The following is a 16,559-nucleotide window of genomic DNA, read 5'->3' on the forward strand; positions in this document are numbered from 1 at the left end:
TCATTTAACCACTGCCTGCCTCAGTTTCCCTGTCTGTAAAACAGGGCCTAAGTGTACTTAGCAACCTCTCCATAGCACTTTGAGATCCTCAGAAAGGCGCCAAACAATGCAGAGTTTTATTAGTCATCTTGTTTAAATTGTCAGGTGGATATGTGGCCCCCGTTTGTAATTGGCTGCTCTTCCATAATAGAAAATAGAGCTGAGTAGTGTCTACACTTGGCCTACTTCTAGGTCTATGTTAAGAGCTGCAGTGAGAGAACCAGAGCCCAAGTTCTGTTTTTATATCCATGCTACAAAGCACCCCTGTAACCAAAAGTATGATTAACATGCAAATCCTTGTTTAAGTTACAATAACCTGTAGCATTTTGAAGTGTGTGTGTGTGTGCGTGCGCAGTCTAATAGGCTAGAGGCCAATATAAGGATAGTAAAAGGCAATATCCATTTACTAAATGTCAAAGAACAGCTATGGCACACAATACGACTCTGTGGACAGCTACTCAGAGCCTAGGGATCTTGCTGCTATTAATAACGTGCATATTTCTTTGTTAGGAAAGTGGAAGCATGCTATAGCCAAGACGCTGTCTCTTCTGGTGCCGTGTTTTCCTAGCCCATTGACGTTAATTGGCTTGTTGTTGTTTTTATTTTCTTCCAAGGGTACTGGTTTAATGGTTCTGCTGTGCTGCTACACAGTGGTATCCAAGGAAGCAAGAAGTAAAAATAAATAAATACATCTGACTGTATATTACATTAAAGCTTCAAGCTGATGAGGGCTGCATGCCCTAATGAACCACTATGGCCCAGAACTCCCACATCATCTGCATCAGCAATCCTAGACAGAGGAGGATGTTTCTCTTCACCTCGTATAGGTTAATTGGAACAACACAAAAAATGTTATTTCTGGCAAGAAAACAACCTTCCTCAACCTCTCTCCAGTTATAGTTACGAGGATGCAATAATTCTACTCTTTCAATTTCAGCACAAAGGGGAAAAACAGTGTTTGATGAGACAGCGTTTTGGTCTTAGATGGGACTATTACTATATGGACTGTAGATATGAGTTAGATTAGACTGTCAGCAGTCAGACTGTCCACAGCTCCCTGTTAGCTCGGGACTGTGTATGGACTGTACATCAGTATTAGGCAGTAATATCTCCAAAGGACTGTACCTGGGTATATTCTGGGGCTTTCTCAGCATAGATTGCCCTGGTGTAGTAGATGGGACTATCTAATACCACGTAGACCCTCCCCAGTGAGCTGGGACCATTGGGTCAGACAACTCTCCTGGAATGGATTATTACAGCTCAAGGACACAGTTTGGTATGTGCCACCAGAATAGGGAAAGGGGGCAGTCAAGTGGGGATAATTCTCAGGCCCCTTGACAGTTAATGCATGGAAGCAAAAGACTTAGGACTGGCTGGGAACTGCAAACCCAAGAATTTTGTACAATATCCCCAGCGTCTCTGATTTGCTTAAACATTTTAGGCCACTGGTTTCTAGTCCAAAGGGACTTTAAAATGTTAGAGAGGAGAATTTTGGTGGGTATTTTCTATTTGTGAAGTCACTAGTGCGCTCTATACTGCCGGCTCCCAATCACCAGCAGCTGGGTGAAACATTTCTGGGTACCTCAACCTCCTTTTAATGTACTCAGCCTTGTGATTAAAAACCATCCTTTATCCTAAATAATCTGTATGCCTCTTTTAGAACAAAATGAATGCTCGATCAACAACGGTGGGTGCTCACACATATGCAAAGACTTGAAGATCGGTTATGAATGTGAATGCCCTCCCGGATACAAGCTTCTGGATAAAAAAACGTGTGGAGGTAATTTACATGCAAACGGCAGTCTCTTGTTTCACTGTACAGAGACGTAATTATAGTCACTCCAGCATTGCTCCATCACAGATGGTTTGATTTCAAGTTATTGATGGGTTTCAAACGCTCCTTTCAGACATAGATGAATGTGAGAATCCAGACGCTTGTAGCCAGATCTGCATTAATTACAAGGGGGACTACAAATGTGAATGCTACGAGGGATACGAGATGGACACCCTGTCTAAGAACTGCAAAGCCGTAGGTAAGGCAACCCGGCAAGCACTCAAACCCAACTGACCCAGCAGTATGAGCGTTTTAAAGAAATATGGGTCCCTGGGCCAATGGCTGGGGGAAAGGAGACAAAAGGAAAATTAAAAGCCAAATGGAGTCATTTAAAACTGTACAAAACTGCTACAGTGACAGCAGATGTGTTCCAAGGCAACAACTCCACTCATCATGCAGATCAGAATATTTTAGCAGTGTGTGTGCAGCTCAAGATTACAGTCAGCAGTTGGCAGTTTGAAGCTGAGACTAAAAAGCAAAGTCTCTTGACTTAAAAACAGTGCAGCAAAAATTAAGTAATAATAAGAAAAAAGGAACACGATCAAAAATAGATGGATTAGCCAGCCCTTCCAGCAGACCCATCCCCCACCTCTGCCCAAACTCTTACACAAATCTCAAAAAGAACAGAGCAGCAGCTCACTTGCTCTAGAAGAAACAAAAGTCCCAGCTCATTGCAAAAGAAAATATGCTAATGTCAGGGAGCTGGAAAGTTATATTATAAAAGGTCTAGGATCAGCCACGTTGAATATCATTTCATGGAAGGGATTGGCCTTTGGGGGAGTGATTCCCTGGGGGAGCTGGCTCAGTAAAGTTTTGTCTTGGGAATTCCAGATAAGTTTTCTTATTATACCTACTATACTGTATGTAAAAAGTCCTTAAAGTCAGCATGTCCAGCAGACTTTATGTACAGGCCAGGCCCTTCCTTGCACTGTCTGGGGGCAGCTGGAGTTGCCACCTAGGAGTTGTCCTAGGACCCACCCTTCTGCTGCCTGCTCAGAAATTCCGGCCCCCTCAGGGTCGCTGCAGGGCAGCTGTAAAGCCAGCATGGCTGCTGGGAGAGCCCCATCAGGCTTGGGAGGTGAAGGGGAGGCTCACATTTTTCGAACCCCAGTTGGAACCTTTGTTCAGCTTCCTCCTATATAGCTCTTTTGTCCCTTCCCAATGTTCCCTCTGTCCCATACATCCTACATGGTGCAGCGTGCCTCTGCCTCCAAGTAGGAGCTGGGTAACTCAATAAACTCACTCTTTCCTTAAGTATTTTTCCCTCAGTTCAAGTCTTTTAGGCAGTGATCTCTCACCAGTGAAAACAGGAGACATTGGGCTAAATCATGCAGTCCTTACTCAAGCGAAGCTCCTACTTGTAGCCTGATGATTAATTTGAGGTGCAGAATGCACTTGTCACTAATCGGTTTGTTCTTTGGGGACTACGTAGAGATTAATTACAATGACGCTTGGTGACACACACACAGAGACTTTATGAGTTTTATTAATACTGTGATCAGTACAAACAAAACTCTCAGAACTAGAAAAACAAGAGTAACAGAGACTTCTCATCAGATATAGTCATGAATTTGGGTTCCCTTTAGGATGAGATTAAGCATTAAGGTTGTCACTCCTGCTGAGGGTTGGGTTTGAGCCTCTTCTATGCCCTTACTCCTTGCACCCAGTGGCATATTAACCACTGGGATGATGGGGTCTGTATCCAGGGGCCCTGGAAAAATGGGCACCCCCATGCCCCGACCCCACTCTCTGGCAGGACTGCTGGGTGGGTGGGGCAGGGGTATGGGGGGAAGGGACAGAATGGGTGGGGCCATGGGCAGGGCTGCAGGCAGAAGGGGCAGAATGGGGTCAGGACCGCAGGCAGAAAGAGCAGATTGGGGCCCCCCACTTGCTCTGGCGCAGGGCCCCACCAAACTTTAATCCACCTCTGCTTACACCCACCTATTTCTAAGACCATATTTGATTAGGTTTTGGCCTTTTGTCCATATTTGTGATGCCTGCTACCCATTTTGGGGGCTCTGACAATTGTACACATTCGTGCAGATAGGAGTTAAGGAGTCAAGACAGTTTAATCAGAAGATGTATATGGCTAAATCTTCTGACCCAAAGTTGCTTACTTAGGTTAATTCTTGCTAGACCTAATGTGACCGTATACTATTACTACCAGTAGCCTCAATCTGAATACTACACTTCAGGCTCACTGAAAAGCCCATCTTAAAATGAACTTTTAATTTCTTTGCTTACTCCTGCTTGCATTATAGCTTTAGTTTAATTTGCACTAATTTAGCATGTATCTTCACTTTTTCTAAGATAAACATTTATTTACCTGATCCCCTGAGCTGAGGTCATGGGTCAAAGGTCAAAACACTGAAAATATGCAGAATTATTCACCACTTCTGCTGGTTTGAGGGTCACTGACTGCACACATCTCCCAGTCCTTACGAGCAGTGCTCATCCCTTTATCATACCTACACGCTCTGCAATGGGAGGTTTGCCTGAGTAAGTACTCCGTCACAAAGGAAGCGGAGATGCATACAGTTTTTCCTGAGGAAAACAACACAGATAATGTGCTTCCATCTCTCCTGAGTTTGTCATAAGAAAAATCAATTTGACATCTCCTGCTAGAATCTCTGGGCTGGCCTGTGGCCTTAGTACCACAACCCCAGTAGAGGTGGATGCCATTACATTTGACATGAGCTGTCGGGGCCAGAGGCTTCATGCCTGCGAAGGACAGACACCAGCTGAGTGAGTCCAAGAACTCTGCTGGAGCACACTTAAGTGTGCCCTCATCCCTCCTGTTAGGAGGTGCCAGATGTGCTATCTGCAGAGCCAGTCTCCCGTGACTAGGCATGGGCCCATCTACTTAGACACGGCACTACTGTCCTTGTAAAGGTGCGGGACTCACCCCTGCAGCGCCTCCTGCTGCTCTCTCAGGGAATTAGCTCGATTTCCAGCCTGGAGCACCCTCTGCAGGCCAGTGATCTGCCACAGCTTGGCCCCCATATCCCTCCCAGGACCCCGCTGCCCCTTTAACTGGGTGCTGTCCCCCTGGAAGTACCCCCACAGTTCTGGGTCTCCCCCTCTCAGGGGAACCCCACTTCACCTCAGTCTTGACTGCTGCCCAGTCTCCATCTAGTCCCTGTTCACTGGCATGGACTGCAGCAGTATAAGCCACTCAACACAGGCAAAGGGTTTGGACCTGCTGCCCCTGCAACCCAGTATCTAACAGGCCTTACCAGGCCTGCAACCTGGGGCTTTCCTAGGCCAGAGCCCCCCAGCAACCTTGGCCTTTCCCCAGTCCTGCTCCACTCAATACCAGGCTAAGCTCCCTGCAGCCAGGCCCTTCTCTCTCTGAACACAGAGAGAGACTTTCTGCTTCAGCTCCTGGCTCAAGCCTTTATAGGGCCAGCTGGGCCCTGACTGGGGCATGTCCCCAGCTGAGCCTGCTTCCTCCCAATCAGCCCAGGCATCTTGCCCTTCCACAGCCCTCCTCCAGGGCTGTTTTAAACCCCTCAGGGCAGGAGCGGGTGACCACCCCGCTACAATCCCTCTGCCCTTTGTACTCAGGCAATGCAACCCCAAGGAGGCCTCTGACTGCCCCTGCACAGGCTGGGGAGGGATACTTCCTTCCAGCCCCCTGAATACTTGCTTCCAGCCCCCTAGCTCATCCAGGCATGAGCAACCAGAATCAGGCCCTTCACCTTAGAGTTAAAAATGTACCATATAGAGCAGGTGTAGGCAACCTATGGCACGCATGCCGAAGGCAGCACACGAGCTGACTTTCAGTGACACTCACACTGCCCGGGTCCTGACCACTGGTCTGGGGGGAGTTCTGCATTTTAATTTAAATGAAGCTTCTTAAACATTTTAAAACTCTTATTTACTTTACCTACAACAATAGTTTAGTTACATATTATAGACTTGTAGAAAGAGACTTCCAAAAAACGTTAAAATGTATTACTGGCAAGCGAAACCTTAAATTACAGTGAATAAATGAAGACTCAGCACACCACTTCGGAAAGGTTGCCGATGACCCCTGATAGTGAAGAAACCCCTCTGTGTTTCACTTGTGACTTCTTAGCAAGTGGGGCAGAATAAGAGCAAATGTTGCTGCTGCTCTGGCAAACTGCTGCTGCTGCTGCTGCTCAGACTCCTCATGTTCTGATGTCCCCCTGGGAAATAGGGACATTTGCTCCTGGTACACAGCGAAACTCCCTCACAGGATATAACTGCAAATAAGCAGGCAGCATGATTCCATTGGCTTCAGTGAGATCACCCTCAACATTATGCCCTGCATAATGAGAGCTGGATGTGGCACTTAGACCTCTGCTGAGGTAAAATAAAAGCCCTACCTGTTTGTTTTCTGTGATAGGCAAGAGTCCATACCTGATCTTCACCAACCGCCACGAGGTACGCAAGATAGATCTGGTGAAAAGGGACTACGCTCGCATCATCCCCATGCTGAAGAATGTGGTGGCTTTGGATGTGGAGGTGGCAACAAACAGGATATACTGGTGTGATTTGTTCTACAGAAAGATATACAGGTAATGGGCCAGGGCAGGAATGGGTTCTGGTACACATAATATAGTTCCTTTTATGCTACTGATAATAAGGATGATCTGTAAGGATGCCCCCATTCTATTGAACAATGGCATGGTGAGCAGCATCCATCCATAGGACCACAGAGTGTCTCTCTTTTTATTTGGTTGTACATGGTGGCCCAGATTTTCAGTGGGTCTACAAAAATGTGCAGGCACGTGACCAGTTACCTGATTTGAGAATACAAGAGCATTTTTGTGGTACCAACAGATACCTCTGCAAGTTTGCATGCGTATTATCTGAGTTGTTATTATATATTTGTATTACAATAGTGTTTAGAGACCCTAGCTGAAATCAGGGCCTCTCTGTACTATATGCTGCACAAAAACATAGAGACAGGATGTGCCCCAAAGAGGTTACTGTCTAATACATAAGACAGGCAAATAATGGGAGTGTCAGGGAAAAACGCAGTTCTCGCTTTTTGTTTGGGTGCAGCAGAGTCAGATACTTTATTCTGTTTAGCAGCTACAGCAGGGGGAGAGTGCACTAGGACATAGGGTCTCCCCTTCCTAGACAGGTCTCTCAACAGGTAAACAATTACAGCAAGCATTTATACTTTTGTTACAGACAATAATAAGCAACAGCTGCATTTTGTTTATACATAGGTCATCCTGACATCTTGTTTTTCTCACTTAAGAGACTCCAGTCTACGTTTCGTATTATCTACACAAGGTCAAAAAACAACTTCTCACACAGTTCTTTTCCACTCACCTCACACAATCCTCGCTTCTACAAATCTCACGTTATTAGGGTTACGGCTAGCCTGACTCTGGCTAACAGAGACTGTCATGCATTAAGATCCCCTACAAATCCCTGTCAGTTATTCCTCTACTTCCACAGGAAAAAGGAAGTGTCGTTATCATCATTTTACAGATGGGGAATGCACAGAGACTAAGGGGTATGTTCTCAAATGGGATTTTGGTACCTAACTGACACTTCAGCCGTCTTAGTTCAACATTTAGGCAACATTGACATTCACAAAACCACTGCTCAGCTGCTGCCTAAGCCCGGATGTGCCTATGTTTGCACCAATAAAATCCCTAGATGCCCATATTTGTACTTGTGGACATGTGTACAGCCACCTAAGTCCTGACAGGACTGAGGAACATGGCGCCTCACACCTGAGCCTCTGCAGATTTCACAAATGTGGCGTTTCCCCACCTCTACCACCAGTGGGACCCAATCCTTTGGGTGTGCTCAGAGCACACCTAACAGATCAGATCCTCCATGAAACTTGGTGACAGTGCCACAGACTCTTCCCCCAGTGGTCCAGTGGTTAGAGCACTTACCCAGGATGTGGGAGAGCTGAGTTCAAATGCCTCTTCTCCCTGATGTGGATCAGGCACACGAACCCTGGTCTCTCACCTTCCAGGGCTATGCCGCCTCCTGGAATGAGTCTCTCCCAGTCTCTCCTGCTGAAGCTGCTCCATTGTATATGAAATACTTAACCATTAACTGGGCCAGAGAGGGTGTGAAAACAACTGTGTAGTCCAGTGATTAGGGCACTTCCCTGCTCCAGTGAATATTTAAAGTATTTCATACAGAGTTAGGTGCTTGTGATGCAGGAGAAGGTTTACAGCTGTGGATTTGAGCATTGAGGGGCAGGGCTTAGGCCACACCCCTTCCCCACAGTATTTCCTGTGGCTAGTTTAGACAGCTCCCCACTCAGCTTGCTGGCTCTTGTGAATCCCATTCTTAGGTGCCGAACTCTCCCCATACATTGTATGGGAAGCTTGAGTGGGTGCCTAACTTGGGTTGTGAATTCCACCAAGCAGCAGGGCACCTAAAAGTCAGGTGCTGCAACATTCAGCATCGCATCGCGTATGTCCCCATTGCAAATACAGCCATAAGGGACTTGCCCAACCTTACACAGGAAATCTGTGGCAGATCCACAGAGTCGTGTCTCCTAAACTCTGGTCCAGTGCCTTAAACCATACCATATTTTTTTCCACTCTCTCCCCCTCACCAGGTGTTTTAATGGCATCCATCCCCATATTATGTAACAGGCACTTGCTGAAAACATGAGTCTGTGTGTCACTGGAACACAGAATCCAGATTCGTTTGCTAGTAGTGTGTTTAATCAAAAAGTGCAGCTGCATTTAATTTATGCACCAAACCTCCCTTGTGTGCACTCTGATTTGCATTGGTATTGCACCCTATTGCAGCATCTATAGTGATTTGTTCTGGTTTTCAGCTAATGATCAGAGGGAGGTTTACTAATTTCATTAAGTAACCGAGCTACAGGGTGTCTGTAGGCTGCAGTAGCTCAGATTCCAGGGGTAGGGAAATTTGCCCAAGCTGTGATGCGGTAATGACGTGGCTAGCCAGGTATGTAAATAGCCCTGTGAGCACTCTGGGGCAGTGAAAATAGGAAGACGGTTGGGGTGGACGCTGGGATTTCACTCTGAAAGTCTGACATTCTAGAAAACATGTATCTGGGGTGGGTAAGGGTTACACATTCATACACAGAGAATTATTTAACACACACTGCTACTTCTGAAGCACACTGGCGGCGAGTACCTCCAGAGTTCAGATGGGTGCCCATGCCCTTCTCATGGCTACATCAAGAGTTTGTTCTCTGTCCAAGCAGCAGGACATTTGTCTCTTTTACTCCTGTTTGGGTTAGCTTTTCCACAAGCTGAAGATCTTCTTCACAATGAGATGTTGTGTCATAATCACCTATTAGCTGTTAACTCTTCTGTTCTAAGATATGTCTGCACTGATACTGAATAGTATTCATGCAAAAGACCTTGGTACCCCCTCAGTGATGGAGCAGAACTCCACCTGCCACATTCTACAGGGAACTGTAATCTGTAATTAATTTGAGATGTCATAGCAGGATGTAAACAAGTGGTATAGCAAATAATTACTGGCAAGAAAATGCTCTCCTGATTTATGCTGGGTGTCATCCATGGATGGTCACTCACAACCTGCATTATGTCTCATCTTGAAAGATGTCCCACACAGACCTTCCATTATCCACATTGGCCTACAAATCCCAATCATTAGATCCTTTGGCAAACCAAGATAGAACTTCAGGAAGGCAGACTGGAAGAAGTACACAAATGCTCTAGAAAAGTGTCATCTCCATACCATCATGCATCATCCTGGTCTACGAAGTTTTCAGTCGATTCTGAGGAGCCATCTTCAACGCTGCCTATGCATCCATATTGCACAGCCACCGTCCAGTCTACATGCTGTGCCTTCATGCTGAATGGAACTAAACTGCTTGGTCAGTAGGGATCCTCTGCTGATCCAGATATTGCTGATCACATAATCAAGTCACTGGAGGCTGCTAGACAGGCACAATGGGAAGACTACTCGAAATCTAGACATCATTCACTTCAGCTGGAAATGTTGGAATTTGATTTGCTGTCTCGACAAAGCTTAGCAACCACCATCCCTAAGCCAACCACCTGGCATACCAAACCAAGCTGCCAGTTGTCAGAGACTCAGCAACACAGAGTCATTCACAGCCACAGTTAGACTAAATCATAAGTGATAGTACTTGTGGCACTGCTCCTGGCTATGACAACATATTGCCAGAGTTTTTAAAGCACCTCAGGACTCATGTTTATCAGTGAATGGTGCAATTCTTCACAGAGTGACTGCCAAAGACATTGTGAATGTCAAAAGTCATTGCTCTCCTGAAACAGGGGAAAGAGCCACAAAATGTTGCAAGTTCTCAACTGAAATCCCCATTGTCTGTGCCATTCAAGGTGCTGGAGCATCTCATTCTCCAGCATACCTCCTAGAAGTGGAATTAGTGCTCAGCATTAAGCAAGCAGGCTTTTGGACAGGTCAGAGCACCTTCAATCAAGTGCTCGTTTTGAAAACATTCTTTGAAAATGGTTTTCAGAAAAACCTGAAGACAGGAGCCATATTTCTGGACCTGACAGCAGCATATGACATGGTCTGGTTTATGGGGCTCTCAGTCAAATTGTCAAGAGCACTCCCAGCATAGGTAGTCAACATCATTGACCTTCTCCACAACAGATGTTTCCAAGTGCACATGGAAGACAGAGTTAGCATGTGGAAAAGACAAACCACTGGTTTACCCAAGGCTCTGTGCTGACACTGTTGCCTTTCTATATGTACTCAAATGACCTCTAGCTTACCCAGTCCAACAAGTCCATGTACACAGACAATATTTATGTAGGCGTCCAAGCACAGTGATTCCTAGAACTGGAAGACACCCTAAATGCTGACTTGATTAAGATGGCTGAATACTGCCATTCCCATTACACTACTTGAATCTATTTCCTTATGTTAACTATCCTTACACCTCTTGTCAACTGCTTGTAATTTACCATCTTGATTATCACTACAAACATTTTTTTTCCTGCTGATAACAGGTCATCTTAATTAATTAGCCTCTTAGAGCCGGTATGGCATCTTCTGAAGGATCCCAAAGCATTTTCTGAACCATGTACATGTGGATATACATCAGTGTGCTCGCTGCTGCAGTGCAGCCACGTTGAGCGTGAAAGCATCCTGAGGCTGAGAAAGCACCCAACAGTTTGGGACAGGAAGTTAACAAAATACTGTTTCCAGTTGCAACTGTGGGGGAAATTACTGATAGGCAGAATGTAAACACCCAAGTTGGAATTAGGGCAGGACACAGGAGTTAACTCTTGTCTTACAAAAAAGCTATGGGCTCTTCAATAGAGGCGATAAATGAGGTCAGAAATATATTTTTACATCCTCTAGAAGTACCTCCCAGTGCCTTGCATTCAGTATTGGCTAAGAGGGCCGGCTCCTGACTCACCAGGATTATCGTTGTGTCACCTGGGTCTTCCTTTGAAAGTCAGTTGTCCAAAGTATTAACCCAACTTGATCCTGTGTAGTTTATTGTAGCAGAGGCTGGGATGGCTACAAGCAAAACCAAGACTTTAAAGCTTTCTGCCTCTTGACATTAATTTGTTTCCAAGTCTCTGTGCCAGAGTTGTACTCCGGCAGCACTTGGCTTCTCTTCTCATTACCTTGGGCCAGGTTACTCATCAATATAGGCTGTTAGTGGATGAGTGGTCTTACATTTTCAAATATTCAAGGGAAAATGTCATGACCCATTATTTTGTAGTTGTATCTATTTTAAAAATATAATAAATTATTCTTGTGATCAATATTAAATGGTCCTGTTCAAGAAAACTACCACATAGAGGGCCAGATTCCGATCTTATCCTGGTACAAATCCAGAGTAATTCCATGTAGTCACTTCACTGAAGTTACTCCAGAATGACGCAGGCGTAACAGAGCAGAAACCTCCTCACTGCGATCTCTTAGGAATGCCACTGGCATATTTATGGAGTGTGCAGCTGAAGTTTGTTTGTTCTATTAAAGATATTTTGAAGTTGTCACTGATATTAATGAGCCCCAGCAGGCTTGGATAATGGATCAGTGTTTAACCCTCTTCCCCAGCTCTCAGAACGGTGAATCCCTTTGCTAAGCAATTTGTAGATAAAAAAATATTGTTAAGGCAACGATTTTGTCATTGGTATTTTTAGTAAAAGTCATGGACAGGTCAAGGGCAATAAACAAAACATCACAGAAGCCGTGACCCATCCCTGACTTTTTTACTAAAAACATCCCTGACAAAATGCGGAGAGAGGTGGGTCCAGCACCCAACCCCCTGCAGCAGCTGGGAGCTGCAGGGACCCCATTGCCTAGTTGCTGGGAGGGGTCCCCCTACTGTCCTGCAGGGCTGGGAGCTGTGGGGCAGTCCCCTGCCACCTGCAACGGCTGGGGGGGCGGGGGGACTGCCAGCAGTGGAGGCTAGGGAGCTGCAGGGGGCCCCGGCCCTTGGCCGCTGAGCAGCACCAGGCTATGACTGGGAGCTTGGGGGGCGGGGGAGGGGCTGCTCACGGCAGCTGAGCAACTGCAAGGGGTTCCCCTAGCAGCAATGGCAGCTGGGGAGCTCCAGGGTCCCTCTGCCACTACCGGGGAGGGGCAGGGGCTGCTTGTGGCAGCACAGCTGCTGGGGAGCTCAGAGGTCACTGCCAATCACGGCCCGTCAGTTGCGGGGATCCCGCCAGCAGCAAGAGGATCCCCTGCCGCCCATGGAGGCTGGGCTGCTGCCGGGTCAATGCTGTTGGCAGCAGCCAGTCAGCTGCCAGGGCCCCCGGTGTCACAGAGGTCACTGGAAGTCATGGATTATGTGACTTCTGCGATCTCTATTACATAATCTTAGCCTTAATTATTATTAATTACACAGGTCCTAATTCAGCAACACATTTCAGTGCGTGTTTATCTTTAAGCTTAACTAAGTGCTTAACTCCATCCCTGTTCATCAGTTCACTTAAGCATTCACGTAACTTTTAGCACGTGCTTAAGTCCTGGTAAAGTCACATGCTTAAAATTAAAGGCTTTGCTAAATCAGGGCCATCCTGTCAAACATGAAGTGTGCACAGAGCTTTAAAGCAAAGAAATGTGACAGCTCCCTGCCACGAAGTGCTTACACTCCAAATAGCTATGGCAAAACAGGGGGGTGACCATAAGCAAAAGGCAGGGAGGAGGAATGAAACAGTGAGGGAGTCTGAGATAATCATGCTGTGTTTGTGCCCTAGCTCAGTAAGTTGCCCAGAGTTCATCTCTTCATAACTCATTTCCTCCTCTATGTAAGGCTGCACCTTTTCAACTTGCTTGTCTGCACTGGCTCTTACTGTGCTGTTCATCGATTCTTGTCTTTGCAGTGCCTACATAGACAAAGCCAGCGACACAGCCGAGCAGGTGATTTTGATAGACAGTCAGCTGAACTCCCCTGAAGGCCTGGCGATGGACTGGGTTCACAAGAACATCTACTGGACAGATTCAGGAAACAAGACCATCTCAGTGGCCACTGCTGATGGAAGCAAGAGGACGACACTTTTTAGCGCTAATCTAAGCGAGCCCAGAGCCCTTGCAGTTGATCCGACACGGGGGTAGGTGTGACGATGGAGTTCTGCGTCATGGTTTCAAACGGGCATGTTCCAGTCTTGTTGTCACTCCTCTCATGAGCTCTCAGACTCTGACATGCTGAAAGTTAAAGCACACACCTAAATCGAATCAAAAGCAGCTTTGAAATTACATCTCAGAAATTCTTTTGCACTGTTCATGTGTCTGATGGGGAGGAGCAGGGTATGTGATTTGTGATGAAAACTGAGGTAGTCTGATGCACAGCTGAAAGAGCACGTTTTTAGTGCTGGCTACAGAAAAGGCCAAAGTTCCAGCAGAAATTCCAAGCGCTATTTCACAGGTATTAAAGAATGTTTTTAAGCCCTGGTGTAACATAGTCCTGCGATACATGCTGATCACGTTAGATCATACAGTAGGAACCCCTCAGCTCCATTGCGCAGATGTTAAAATGGATTAAAATAGCAAAAGCCTAAAACACTGAGTACAAAAGGGTACCATACCTGATCTAAGAAACCTACTCAAATTATGCACACACATCTCTTGGGGTAGGGTCACCTCTGCATTGAGTTATTGACTTTTCCTTTCTGTGGTCTTTCAGATACATGTACTGGTCTGATTGGGGCGACAAAGCTAAAATTGAAAAATCTGGCCTGAACGGTATGGATCGGCAAGTGCTGGTAACAGACAACATTGAGTGGCCGAATGGCATCACACTCGGTAAGTCGCAGAATCAGTAATAGATCAGTGCAAGTGATAAAGCCCCTATGTCTGTGGCCTCTTTACATTTATGTTTATTGCTATATAGGAATGGGGAAAACAACATAATCCTTGAAAATCCAGGCTGCTTTGTTACGGCAAGCATCTGTCATGCACACAAGTGGCCAGCAAGTTTCCTCTAATACAGAGGGTCACAGTGTAATGTGATATATGTCTCCACTGAGCCAGGTTATCAGGGAGTTGCCTCTCCATGAACATCCTTCATCTCCTTTACTTAAACTGTTGACCTATGTCTTATCTTGTTCCTCTTAGGGCCCAGTCCTGGCAACACTCACTAACTCAAAGCTTAGGATGATAAATAATTTTGTCATGGTAGCAAGCACTGTGCCAGTCAGTGAATGCTGACAGGATCCCAAGCTTGTCAGGAGAGGGATGTGACTGACTCCATGTTTATAAAAGTGCCATATAAATGTGCTGTGATGCTTAAGGGCATTTTTGTGACTATAAGGTATAGCCCCGCACTGGAGATGGGGCAGAGCTGTACCAATTCCATGGGAAGCCCATGGAGAGAGAATTCCTTTTGGAGCTTCCTAACATGAAGGGGGAGCCTCTGCCTGCTGCTATTCCCCTTCATGAGGGCCAGCATACTCCCCCTGCCCGCCAGTCCAGCTGTGTGAGTTAAGGTGTTGCAGGGATGGCACCATGTCCCCTATCTGTGGTGTCTTGCACCCTGGTGGCACAAGCAGGGACTGAAATTGTGCTCTGCTTCTACACAAGGAGGGGAAGCTCCTTGTGAACTTGCAGAGCAGGTGGCAGTCTGGCCCTAAATTAATCAGTAGTATATTGGATCAACACTATACATAGCCCTGGTTAGTACTGCAATTGGGAATTTTGATGTGAACAAGTGAAGGAGAATAAAAGCCACTAGACCTGTTCAGTGCAGAAAGGGAGGTAAAAGGGTGCTTGGAGGGCCAGGTGGCCTAGTGGCTGGCATGCCTGACTTCTGGCCCCTTGTTTCCCTCATCAAAGTGCCTCATTCTTTTAGGCAGGGGGAGTGGGGAGACATGGGCCCTCCCTCTCCACCAGGTCCCAGCCCACAACCCTGTGTGAGTCGACCCCTGAACAGGGGGCCTTAGGGAGTCTAAATCCACTGTCCTGGGCCACTTCCAACCACCATCTCTTCAGTGTGGGGCATGGACCTTAAAGTCTAATTCACTGGGTTGGGGTGGCTTGCCTCCCATAGTGCCCTCTCGTGGGGCTTGGGTGGCGCCTTACCACGGTCCCAGGCTCCTGTGGGCAGGGCAGCTGTAAGTCTGGTGAGGCCAAACCCCACAATGCCTCTGGGCTTCAGTCATCCAGTTACTTCAGTTGTCAGAGTCTCCTAGGTCTTCTCTATAGCCTCCCTGGGCTGGGGAGACAGTGCTTACTCCCTCGTGGCTATCTCAGCTGGCAGGCTAGTCACCCCCCTCCGGTAGGGAGGCAGCTAGCTCCTGCCTCTTCACTAGTCAGCCCCAAACTGAGCCAGACTCTCTCCTTTTCTCCCCCTACAAGCCTGATATTAGCTGCAGATATAATGGGGTGGGACTAGCTGAACCCAAAGGTTCTCTTTAACCCCTGCTGTGATGGCAGGCAATTTTGTCAACTACGTCACAGGGTACTACTACTGTTACTAATTCATAACATTTGCCCTTGTTATTAATTAACCAACAAATTAATGCTTAAGATTTCGACCCAGAGCTTGAAATGCTTTCATGAGAGGCAATCACCCTTTGCATTGAGGTTAGTTGATCTCAACCAAAATTAGAATTTGTCCCAGGAAGAAAAGCTCAGCTCATGAAGTTCTACAGTGGCATGAGTCACCTTTTCCCATTCTTCCCCTCTTGTCCGTGAAATGAAATATACTTGAATCTGAAACATAGGAATGGCTTCGAGAAAGTGGGATTCCCCGTCACTGGAAATGTTTCAATCAGGATTGGATGTTTTCCTAGGAGATGCTCTAGTTCAAACACAGCTATTAGACTTGAAGCAGGAATTAATGCATGGAAGTTCTATGGCCTATATTATGCAGAAAGTCACTCCAGATTATCACACTTGTCCCTTCTGCCTTAAAGTCTATTAATTTATGAAAAGGTGAAGGTCACTCAACATTGGAAACCACCATCATTATTAGCATTAATTGCATCTTCATCAGGAGTCTCAGCAAAAAGCCACAGATTAAGTGGCCTGGAGAATGAGCTAGCTACTCAGCCTTCAAAAAGATCCTTCCAGGCAAATCCAGGCCTACACAACAGACCAATCAGGGGATAACTCCATCGCCATGGGGTTTGACAAATCCAGCCCCCTGAGCGATGCAGTTACACTGACCAAACCCCCACTGTCATACGTCGCTGGGAGAGCGTCTCCTGTTGCTATAGCGACGGCCTCTCAGGGTGGTGGATTAACTGGGCTGATGGGAGAAGCTCTCCTGTCACCATAGTTG

General features: G+C 46.5%; 2 protein-coding genes across 9 annotated transcripts in view; one reads left to right on the plus strand and one right to left on the minus strand.

Annotated features, from left to right (window-relative positions):
- Positions 1-16,559, plus strand: part of LRP8 (LDL receptor related protein 8) — a 284,937-nt gene that overhangs the window by 257,794 nt on the left and 10,584 nt on the right. For all 5 annotated transcript variants that reach the window (XM_050962306.1, XM_050962307.1, XM_050962308.1 and 2 more), the window contains 5 exons: positions 1,700-1,819; positions 1,947-2,072; positions 6,246-6,417; positions 13,162-13,389; positions 13,962-14,080. In XM_050962306.1, coding sequence (XP_050818263.1) covers positions 1,700-1,819; positions 1,947-2,072; positions 6,246-6,417; positions 13,162-13,389; positions 13,962-14,080 — 765 coding nt within the window. The remainder of the gene's footprint in view (positions 1-1,699; positions 1,820-1,946; positions 2,073-6,245; positions 6,418-13,161; positions 13,390-13,961; positions 14,081-16,559) is intronic.
- Positions 13,409-16,559, minus strand: part of LOC127055393 (nardilysin-like) — a 123,587-nt gene continuing 120,436 nt past the window's right edge. For 2 of the 4 annotated variants that reach the window (XM_050962300.1, XM_050962293.1), the window contains one exon: positions 13,409-13,483. Coding sequence is in view for 2 of the 4 variants with exons in the window: in XM_050962291.1 (XP_050818248.1) it covers positions 13,459-13,483 (25 nt within the window). In the remaining 2 variants the exon portion in view is untranslated. The remainder of the gene's footprint in view (positions 13,484-16,559) is intronic. The other 2 variants (XM_050962301.1, XM_050962291.1) reach the window with 1 other exon arrangement.

Source organism: Gopherus flavomarginatus, chromosome 7 (assembly GCF_025201925.1).
Source record: "Gopherus flavomarginatus isolate rGopFla2 chromosome 7, rGopFla2.mat.asm, whole genome shotgun sequence".
Lineage (NCBI taxonomy): Eukaryota > Metazoa > Chordata > Testudines > Testudinidae > Gopherus > Gopherus flavomarginatus.